Raw genomic sequence first — 12,277 nt, 5'->3', positions numbered from 1 at the left:
ATGTTATTACGGTGTGTGGATACAAGGGATAATATACGTACAACGTACCTATAGAGTTATTATGGTTAGTAATAATACATAGGTACATAATTTTATTATAATTTTCTCTGTACTTTTTTTAGAAAAAGGCAATTTATAAAAATAAAAAAAAAACAATTTTTTTGTTCTAAACCAAACACGTGTATACATAAAAAAAATATATACCTACGTATATATATTTATGCATATACAGTGTTTAAATATGTATTACCTCGTACATATAACCATCCACTATCCACTATCTAAATTCCTGTATAGTATAATTCCGCAACTCCACCTCCATGATGGCGTTCTGACCAAACTTTAAAACTGATATCACTAACTATATTTGTTCAAACGCTGAATGGAAATGGGGATGGAAGTTATATTTTCCGGAGAATCGTAAAAAAACACAAAAATTCGGTTTAAATTATGATCGCAAACTCGGACACACACGGCGGCGGCGCCTAGACACTCTGTATAATTTATATTTTCAACTTATTTACCAAAGAAAGTTTTCTTATATAATATATACTCACTACTGCTATATTGTATATATATGTGGTATATACACGCGCTCGTAAAAGTGTGATGGATAACGACTATATTTTGTTGTTAAAAATTGCGGCTTCTCTAACAACGTAGACAATATATATGTATATATATGTGTGTGTGTGTGTGTGGGTTATACACATTTATACACGCCCATCTAATTTACTTCTCGTGTATAATAATAATAATATAATACAACGCTTGGTACTCCAGTCGAAAGACAGAGTCGCTCGGGATAATGACGTGCCCGTTATAATATATAATAACACAATACTAGCTCTACAATCATTATTCATGAGACTCTGTATATCATCGTAATGAATTAGGTACTCTGTTTAAGTCGAAATACGCGTTTCCCGAAAGTCTTCAAATATGATTGTCGCCCCGGTTGTGGCGTGTGTGTAACGTCGTCACACGTATTACCATGGTATTACGTAAATAATAATAATATGTAGGTACATGTTATACGATATAAATTCGTTAGTTGATTTTACCATCTATATTTTTAATATATGAGTCAAATACTACTCTTTTATACTCAACGCCACTTCTTAAAAATTACTACACGTACGAACTTTAAAGCTGTGGAATAGTGGTTCCTCTGTTCCACTACTATGATGAGTGATATTTTTTTCCGCCTGCAGGTCAGCTGTAGATACTATTGAACGGATACATTATTATTATAGCCACGGTTACGACGCTTTAATAATATTTAACAAATTAGTATAGGTAGTCGTAACTCTTAGACTTCGATCGGTAGCTGCGGAGTGTAGAGGCGCCAATCGCTGAATCTCCCAAAAGTATTAAGGATGCTGAGGAACCAAAAATATATTGTGGGGAAAACAGTCCGTGAATGCTGGTTCAACTTGTAATTACTATTGTATAAATTTGATAACAGAATTAACTGAAAATAAATAAAAACTGATAATTGTATTTGACCAACACATGATAAATGTACTAATCGTGGTGATCGGATTCGTTGTGCTAGCTCTAGAATTCATAAGAGCAACCTTAGCTCCCCTGCGATTTGCCCCCTATTCTCCAAAGATCAGCAGGAATCGATATGTTACTGTTAGTGGAAAAAACATATAATATATTCTAAAATTAAATTTTGAATTGAAACTTAAATATATAATAAATGAACGCATGACGTACCTACTATCTTTCAGTCCGTGGATTGACCCAACGCTTTTATTCCGAATCGTATGCACGTAGCTTCACTCGACAGGACATCCATCATTTGACGTAGCTTTTAAACTACATAATATTATGTTAAACAAATGTGTGTTTGTGTTTTATTTTTAAACCTTTTTTGCGAAACATTTAACATCCTTAGGACTTGATCGCTTTATTTCTTTCCAGAAAATCACTCTGTTAAGTACAAACCGCCATAACATGTAGATGTAAAAAGCACGAGGAGATATTTTATTTTACTTTCCTTATTGATTTATAGTGAGTTTTAAAAAATTTAAGAATTGACAGAAAAGCTACATAAATCTAGACTAAACGTCAAAATACAACTCTCTTCAATGGGAGATAAACAAACTGTTTACACAACGGCAAATGTTCTTAAGAATAATTTCCAAACCCGATCATCGAAAGTTGACGACAAAAAGTCGTTTGTTCGATATATAAAACAGTAAACAAAAATGACACTGCGATGATCAAACAATTCACCGGAGACCACAAAGAGAGACGTGTCAATAGATTTAAAATAAATATAAAACCAAAACCTCTAGTGTTGTGTTACTCTATACTATTGAAGGTACCTAGTATTATTATAGTCAAGGATTTTATCTTTTACTTTACTGTGTATACAGCGCGTATCATTGTAATCCGACACACATTATATATTTTAATATTTTATGGGTGAAATCCTGTAAATTAGTAAATTTATCCGTCGTGAAATAATTATCATAATATTCAAAATTAATATGTTCGCTGTGATTCTACAACTTACCCGGCAACAACATATACGTTATGCTCATATTATTTTTCGTTGTAATTTAATTACTGTTGGCAGTGTATGCAATTTTAATGAAGTTGGGCTTACTTCATTATGTATCCGCAAACTACGCTTAAGTAATGCGTATACGAGAGAATGCCTATTTCCAACGTTTATTTAGGTTTATTTTTTTGATTTTAAACTTTTAAACGATATTTTATCACATTGCTTCTATTTAAAACAACATCAACTTAAAAAAAAGCTGGTAAGTGGATGTCATTCTGCTGTACAGTAGGTTACAAGTGTGTCGCTGTAATGGATGGTGTTAAATTCGAATTCAATGATATAAAATCATTGAATACGAAAAACGATTATAAGCGAAGACTGTCTGCATTCTGTAAAATTACTTAATAATTTAGTGTATTTGATGATATTATGGTGAAAGAAATTTACTTTACTAGTAAGCATTAGTAATATGCAGTATATTAAATTCGTGTTTGACAAAAAATACATTTGAAAAGCCATTGTGTGTATAAAATATAATAATACACTTTAAAAGTTTCAAGTACCCACCAATAATAGTTTTAATTTACAACAAAATAAAATAAATCATTATTCTTCGTTATTTAGTATGTAATTTTGTCCACATTTGAACATAAGAAAAAAAAACTGTGAATATATATTTTTAGATTTTTTGTTTACGGAATAACCTATTTGCATGGAACTTTGTTTTATATTTTCAACCTATAGCTATAAAAGTTGATAATTTAAAAATTTTGAAGTATAAAATTATTTGTAATAATTTTGAATGATATGAATTTTGTCAAAATTTGAACTTTAAATGCTTATAATAAAAATCGTGCCTATGAATTTTTATAATTTTGCAGTTGCTATGTAACAATATATTTAAATATCAGAGTCTTGTATTTAATTTTAATGCTTTTTGACACAACCAATACAATTTTACTGACATTTATAAAAAAAAAAAACGAAAATGAACATTGAAAATAAAAATGAAATAAACATATAGTGTACATTTTAAGTGTTTACAGTTATTTGTGTTTGTATAACAACAAAATAACAAAATCGCTAAATGAAAAATCAAATTTAATGTTGTAAAAATGTCAACTTTCTTCATCTTGTGAAATATTAATCATCACTTTGAAATCAACACTAATAATTGTTCATGTGTATTGTATATGAAAGTTTGAAACATTAAAATGTTCATAACAATCATAATGTCACAATATTTTAAAAAAGACACAGATTCTTAAAACAAATCAATCATACTGTAGAAATGACGGAAAACTAATTTTATATCTGAATCTGAGCAGAGTCTCGTGGTAGAAATAATGAATAGATATTTTTGAAAAAAGAAAACACATCGTTTTTCATCAAATCACCTGTATAGTTTTCTTATTTTGTTCTAATCGAATCGATATAATAAACAAGAAGTTTTTATGAGCAGTTTAAAAATAGTAATACCGTAAGAAATAATCTCGTTAATTTTCTTCTTGCAAAAAAACCTATAGTCGTAAAAATGATGTTTTCTAATTTCTTCGGAATTAGTTCATTGTTTTTTGTACCTTAGTATTACTTTTTCCTCGATTTATAAATGGTTTTTTTTATAATCAACTTTAAACACACCTACAGAATACCCTTGACAATTCGAAAACTCGAGAACTAAATTAAATTAATTTAAGTTATCCAAAAATAAAGAGATATCATGATTTAATATAGTATTTTAATGTGAATTGGTTATAAGTATTAACTCGTATATTTACATAGTTTATTTTCATTTTGAGAAATTTTAGATGATTATGTACAACTTTACAAAATTCACAACGATTTTAAGCACCATATTTTATGAGTCTATTTAATTAAATAAGTTTTTAATATATTTATTTATTTTATAAATGGAGAGTAAAAAACAGAGTGATATTGAACGATTTATCAGGTCAAAATAACTGATATGTTTGTTATTTGCATTAAACAATGAACGTTCATTTAGGCACAGATTTCTTTAAATATAAATTTTAAGCGGTAGTTATAGAAATCTGAAATGTTAGTGGTATTAATAATTATTAAATATACTTTTAAGGAATAACAAAATCAAATAAAATATACTTAGCATTTTTGTACGAAAAATATGTTTCGTTAAAATATAATAGGGACTTTGCCCCCTCTACACTCCACTCGCCAACCCACATAGATTTCAACACCCTCGGATGACTGACACTGCTAGGTAAAATTGATGAATCAAAATAATTAAATTCGAATACGACACAGGGCTAAAAATATTAACTTGACGATTTTTAATAATATATTATTTAACAAAATACAAAATATTAATAATAATAACTATAATATTACTCGGGATTTATTGAGTTATAAAATTGTATTCAATTGTACAAAATATATGATAAACACAGCGGTACCCGGCCGATTCTTAATATCGATTATTGTGTCAGTACCCAATGAAGTCGAATATTTATCTCTGATTTAATGAAGATTAAACTGTCAATCTAACTTGTCAATACTTTCGGGTGATTCCATTGAGTCATAGTTTTTGACAAATAACGACAGTGACTAATCAACAATAGGTAACATATTATTGAAACAATTTTTATTGCATATTTATTTTTCAATACCGTAAATCCAATGTCCAAATAATTATAACAATTATCTAACTCAGTGGCATGAAAATATAACAATATATTTAGGGCAATAATAAAATACCAAATGTATAAATATTATCAAAGAATATAATGTTCTCGCTTGTTTTTTGAAAAACCAGATAAGTCTGCTTTCACACGACTTAAGTACGTACCCACTCACCGCTAGCTTAAAATGTATGTCAATTGCACCTATAGCGAATAAAATATTACTTTGACTCCATTGAGTTGTTACTATAGTATTATATAACGACGTACTCGTGATTAATATGGTCGGAAAACTGCGTCTATAGGCGAAGACACCAAAATGAGATTCAACATGAAACCTGGGCCCGGTGACACCGACTTTGAACAGTGGCAGAGCGCTATGAAAATGGTCGCGAGACTTCCGGACGGAGTGCCTCATGAATTCCGGAACACGGTACGTATCTATATTTATAAATTATTACTATCTACAGCTATCGTGCCCACCCAATCGCGTTGGCCACCCTCCACCACCCGCAACCACGTGACTCCTTCCACACGCCCGCTAGTCACGATAAAATGATTTATTATCGCGTGTCGCGTATGACGTAATACGAAGTAAATATAAAACAATATTGGTTCGTGCCGATCTATAATATTATCGCACGCGGACACGCGGTCCGTTTTGCGTTGCACAGTTATGGTTGACTCTGGCGGAAAAATACTTGTCGTCCAGGAACGTGGAGTGGCCCAAAGTGGAACGGTTTTGCTTCAACGACACGACCAACCCGGATGACGAGGAGCTGGGCGTGCAGATCGTTAAGGACCTTCACCGGACAGGTTGCAGCCTGTTCTGCGGTTCGTCCGGACTGGAGAACCAAGCGCTGCTGAAAAGGGTGCTGTTGGGGTTCGCTCGCTGGAACAAGGCAGTAGGTTACTGTCAGGGGTTCAACATGTTGGCGGCGCTCATACTGCAAGTGATGGAAAAAAACGAATCCGACGCCCTAAAGGTATTTGGTTTGTCGCACTGTGTCGACGGAATCTTGGCGGCTCGATAATTAATATTAGTCAATAGTTAATATTAGTTTATATTCTATACTATTGTCGGGTATTACGAGCGACCGCCAAGATTTGGTCGATGCGTTAATGCATCCGTGTAAGTCGTCTAACCGCAGTTGGTGTTTTGCGTTTAGGTAATGATATACTTGATCGAAGGTGTGCTTCCCGAAGGTTACTTTGCCAATAATCTCCGTGGACTGTCTGTGGACATGGCCGTGTTCAGAGACCTGCTGAGAGTCAGACTGCAAAACCTATCGAGACATTTAGACCGGTTACAGACTGAATCGAAGGACTCCGGTAAGCTGAATCGTTTTTGCAAATCCAATATGTTCATCTTTACAATAATATAATCGTATATAATATATTACATTCAATTATATGCCTACTGTCGAATAGGAACCAGCTATGAACCACCCCTAACGAACGTATTCACAATGCAGTGGTTTCTCACGCTATTTTGCAATTGTCTTCCTCAGCGCACAGTGCTTCGAGTATGGGATTTAATATTCCTCGAAGGAAGCACGGTTCTTTTGAAAACCGCCTTAGCTATCTGGGATGCTCTGTCCGAGTAAGTACATAATACTATATTCAAGCCAACGCCCTAGCAGCTAACATTGTTACAAAGTTTTTGGTAGACATTTAGACATTTACAATTTAACGTGTTTACAGACTTTTGACATCAAATGCATGTATATACTATATTATTATACGACGAGTATCCTTGGCTCGAGTACAACAACCTCCTATAGTTGAATATAGTTTATACTGTGCAGACAGTGTGTAGTCAATTATCAACTTCTTTATTTATTTTCGCATATTAAAAGTATCCAATAATAAAAAAACTGCAAGTCGATGTATTTAAAAAAAAGCTCGTTATTTTATTATAAACTCGAAATTCAAATATTAATATTCAAATATTTTCTTAATTTTATCATGAAACAAAATATTTGAATCCTCCCACATTGTAATTATTCACAGGGAAATATTTTTAATTATGTTTCATAGTTAAATGCTTATCAAAACAAACAAAAAATATAATTTTAAACGTTGTCACCCCATTAGCATAAGTTATTATAATAACTTTATTTTTGTGGTATTTTTCACGACGGTCAAAATTAAAAATTATTATTCTCATTTACATAATAAATAATAATAAACGCACACCATACTGTATACATCGGAAACATCCTCAGCGTAAAGTACATTTAACGTATATAGCTGCAGAAGATTTAAAACAGACTAGTTAATTTGAGCTAATTTTTTCGCGAGGATTAAAAGTTGAAAACATTTAAGAGAATTGAACAAAAACTAATTAAACTAATTTCAACTCATATCATGAGTTTTTCCGAACGTGCGTGTCCTAGAACTATACATGGTTATTTTACAATTTCAACGTTAATACTTACAGTACATTACGTCTTAATAAAGATCCATTTAAACTCGGTTAGTCATTTTGTTTTAAGTGTGCACTGTGCATAATATGTTGTAATTGCGCAGGTTCCATCTAAGTTATTGCATAATAATACCATCACAATTTAGACAGAAAAATGAGAGTTTGAAATGTTTGAATATATTTTTGTAAAAAGTTTTTTTTGTTGTTGTACCGACGTTAAAATAAAACTGTTCCATTTAGCCGGATAATGACAGTGACAAGTGCAGACGAATTTTATAGTATTATGGCTGTCCTCACCAGAGAAATGCTTGAGTTCGGTTTAATGGACGCCAACAATTTAATCAACGTGAGTATTTTTGTCGACGAATTTAAGTGTCCCAGTCGGTAATAGTTGTTATAACAATATAATATCCACTACTATGTAAATACTTTCCACACACGTGGGATTTATCATTATGCTAGTATGTATAAACTTGTTCGTATTGTTCGTAGACAATCAGTACAATGAACGAACTAGTCGAAGTCAAAGAACTCCGGGAAAGATACATGTACAATATAAATCCGTGGGTCAGCCACGTCGCGAAACGAGGACTGCGGTTGTTCTACACAGAGTCAGATATCGAGGAGACGGACAGCGATGACGACGTCGATGGTAAATCTTCGGCGGTCACTGGGAACAACGACCGAAAGGACGACTTCAGGACGAAATGTAAGTTAACGATACCTATCATGTTGCGCTCTCACGCAAATTCGATAGGTACAATATTTTAATAAACTCGTTTTTTGGATTTGTACATAGACATCAAATCTGGCAGAAGAAATAGGCAGCCGACTCCCAGTTTGGAGTCCGAAAGAGAAAAGGTGGCGTTAGACATATCTTCTTTGAAGAAACAGTACAGCAAACTCAAAGAAAGACAGAAACAGGTCCAAGTGATTTTAACAGGTAAATTACATAATAGGTATTTATTTTATAGGTGCGCTTAACTTCTGTTTGGATACAAAATCGTTGCCTCAAAATATCAGACAAATAACTTAAACAGTAAAAAACGAAATAACTCTCGATGCACACTCCAATAGAAATGACTGAACATAACAAAACTCTATATTCTTACAGCTGCGTGTAATGGACAAAACTTTATCGGGACCTCTAACTCCTCGGCAATGAACCATTTATTGTTCGGCAAAACAGCCCTGAGATGCACATCGATCGGGCCCATACCCGGATCCATACCGTTAAAATACATACAAGATGTCAAGAAACCGGAACCCAAAATAGGTACGTTATAATAATATATTACATTACTACATAAAAATATATACAAATATTATAAATATATAATATTAATATTATATAAATATTATAATATAATATATATATATATAAATAAATAAATATATTATAATATTATAATATTATATTATATTATTAATATATACAATATTATACAGAATATTGTATCGTATATTACGAACTTCCGGTTACCGCACATAACACGACAACGACCGGTAAACTAAACATGCCTTTACTCTCTCTATTATCGTATGGTCATTAATTTAACCCGCCATCATAATATCCTAGTGTTTTAATTAGCTTAAAGCTGTGGTTAATTTTTTAATGAACCTACCGCGTTACCAGGTATTAACAAAAAGTTTAAAAAATATTTAATTTATCGCTATACAGTTATTGCAGTAATCAAATGGTTATCAATCATAATGAGGATAAAAATATTTAAAATATAAATGGTTACACTGCCTAATGATTAACTTGTTAGGATCTAAATTGTATATGTCTACCAAGATAAATCAAATAAAACAACCGAAATTATGGACGACATGATGATGGATAGAGTGTAAAGACACTTAAACAAATATGTTTATTTACCTGACCACGGTTCTTAAAATCCATGTGAAACAATAAAATTATAATGTTGATAGTAAAATTAAAATTTTGATAAGTTACTTAATTTTTGAATCCACGTAACTGAATATTCTTTTAGTTTTAGAACCAAGAGTCCGAGAGAAACGGACCGTATCGTCATCGTCGTCTTCGTCTACATCCACCGAGCTCTGCGACGATCCCGCGTCCGACTGCTGCAGCGAACGGTCCGTCGACGACGATGGGTGCAACGGCCACGACGGAGACGGAGACGAAAACGCTGAACTGGTCGTCGACGTGGTCGTAGAATGTCGTCTACCGGACGTCAAATCCGGCAACGACGATGACAGCGATGTGAGTCTAGCTGAAATGTTGAGAGCCAATTCGGAACTATTAAAGAGGATGTGCAGAGGGAAAGCTGCGGCGGAAGATCCAGAAATAGACTTGGAAGAGCGGTTACCAGACTTGATCAACGACATCGGCATGCTTGGCGAATCGTTGACCTCCACAGAGACTTCGGCCGCAGACGACGACTTTCGAGACTTGTTTGCGAACGACTCAATAACCGCCGCCGAGAGTTCCACCCACGACTTCCGCCGAGATTCGTTAATCAGTGAATCGCAATCTGCAGCCGAGACTTCCGGCACCGACGACTTCCGAGACTTTTTTGCGGACGAGTCATTATCTGCAGCAGAAAGCGATGAACGAGTACTTCCGCCCCAGCAATCGAAAGGAAACCAAGACGGCGTTGAGGATTCCGCTACGCCGGCACCGAAACCATTTGCTCCGTTCCCTTCGAAAGTCAGGCAACCCAAACGACTCAGCATCGAGTTGGGTCTATACCCGGACGGCTCGAATTGATTTCTTCCTTTTTTAGATAGTTAACTAAAGAATTTTAAATTTAAAAAAAAAAACAATCATCGTTAAGTATTTTTTTACATAATATAATTTTTTCTCGACAATATTTTAAATATCATTATCATTTATTATTATCATCACCTCGTACGAGTAGGTCTCATCATTTTTGTAAGCGACTGATGCTTGATCTTTTTAAACGTCTTCGGAAATTTTACTACATATGTGATATTTTGTAAAAAAAAAAAAACCAAATCCATACGTCTCTTTTCGGATAATATAATATATAATATACTAATATTATAATATGCAATACGAATATACGATTAATAATAATATTATAATATATAAATGGATGAGTATTAGTATGAAATATTATAATATAAAATTAGCTTTAAAATATGTGGCCAATCGCAGTCGTCCTTGGCATTTTCCAGTGATTGAGCTTCATTATTTTTGTGTCCTGGAGTATTTTTATCATAAACTTATAATAATACTATATATTATACATGCATTCAAGTTATATTTATTTTTTGTGAATCTACAATGAATGTCTAAACAATATGATACGTACGTATTGCTCATTCTACATACAATGCATATATAATATACATCATCTATATAAATTATAAATATTATGTTAATAGTAAATAATTATTCGTTATGCAAATAAAAATTTTAATAAATAATTGATTAACTATATAATAATATGATAAATATTGTTTAACAATATATTATGTATGATAAACTTATTATGAGCATTTTTGTTGGATTTATTTTACAATCGCCTATCGATATCGTCAAAAATTGCAATACATATAAAGCGTACTTACTAACTATCTCCAAAATACGAACTCTAAAAAACAATGTATAAAAATATTACAAAAATCGTACAGTGACGATTTAATTTAACAACTTGTTTTGCAAATATTTAGTATGCTCGTAACATCACGATGATCTAATTATTGTTTTAATTTTAACATAATTGTTATAAAAATTACCTATTGTATCGGTTAGGACAACAAGACTCAGGCATACTATTTATATTTTAATCTCATTAATTCATACAAATTACTAAAAACGTTAATAATTTTCTATGAATTGATAAAACGGAGAAAAATATAGTGTAAATACTCGGTGTTTACATATTAGAAAAATGGAAAGTAAAAAAAATGATTGTTTAAACACTAGTTAGACTTTGAGTACGTGACTTCAATCTCTATCTATAGGCGTTTAAGACAAGAATGAACTGCTGAACTTAGAATTCATAACAAAATATAATATGTTATATGGATAATTACTTAATGTTATAAAATGCAAAGTATTATAATAATAAAGTACGTATGATAAAATCCATAAATATAAAAATATCAAATAGGTAATGCGATTATTTTTAAATTATAAATAAAAATAGTATATTGGGTACACTTAATATACATTATATGTTATAACTTATGACGGTATATGTTGCAAAATATATTCAGCTTACTTTCCATACGCGTTGTAGTGTTGTTGTACCCATTGTAGACATTTATAAAATAATTATTATAATTTATAACAACTACATGTGTATATGATATATAGTAATGTCAACCTATACTAATTCGTAATTAATATTGATTAATTATTTAAACGGCAACATTTAATTTGACATAATCGTATTCCCTATATGTTAACATAGAAAAAAAAACTGAACCAAGGTGAGACGTGTAATGTATACAATACATATTATTAAAATTGTCTGAATTCATAAAGTGGATTTTTTACATTGTTAATGTTACAATAGATTTTAATTTTTAGAAAATGTGTTTCTTCAACGAAATGAGTTCAATAAGAATTAGTTTAAAAAGTTATTTTCATATTTTCTGAAACGCAAAAGAATCAATAATATTAGTAAAAAATTCCAAACGATTGGGTTAATGGTTACATTTTTAGTCAAT

General features: G+C 31.8%; 1 protein-coding gene across 3 annotated transcripts in view; it reads left to right on the top strand.

Annotated features, from left to right (window-relative positions):
• LOC111027283 (TBC1 domain family member 30) overlaps positions 1-10,615 on the top strand; it is a 37,904-nt gene extending 27,289 nt beyond the window's left edge. For all 3 annotated transcript variants that reach the window (XM_022305600.1, XM_022305603.1, XM_022305602.1), the window contains 9 exons: positions 5,484-5,611; positions 5,853-6,164; positions 6,348-6,510; positions 6,610-6,781; positions 7,847-7,952; positions 8,099-8,315; positions 8,406-8,549; positions 8,721-8,882; positions 9,604-10,615. In XM_022305600.1, the coding sequence (XP_022161292.1) occupies positions 5,484-5,611; positions 5,853-6,164; positions 6,348-6,510; positions 6,610-6,781; positions 7,847-7,952; positions 8,099-8,315; positions 8,406-8,549; positions 8,721-8,882; positions 9,604-10,343 (2,144 nt within the window). In that variant the 3' untranslated portion in view covers positions 10,344-10,615. The remainder of the gene's footprint in view (positions 1-5,483; positions 5,612-5,852; positions 6,165-6,347; positions 6,511-6,609; positions 6,782-7,846; positions 7,953-8,098; positions 8,316-8,405; positions 8,550-8,720; positions 8,883-9,603) is intronic.
• Positions 10,616-12,277: the final 1,662 nt, after the last annotated feature.

Source organism: Myzus persicae, unplaced genomic scaffold (assembly GCF_001856785.1).
Source record: "Myzus persicae strain clone G006 unplaced genomic scaffold, MPER_G0061.0, whole genome shotgun sequence".
Classification (NCBI taxonomy): domain Eukaryota; kingdom Metazoa; phylum Arthropoda; class Insecta; order Hemiptera; family Aphididae; genus Myzus; species Myzus persicae.
This window is presented reverse-complemented; position numbering and strand designations above follow the sequence as displayed.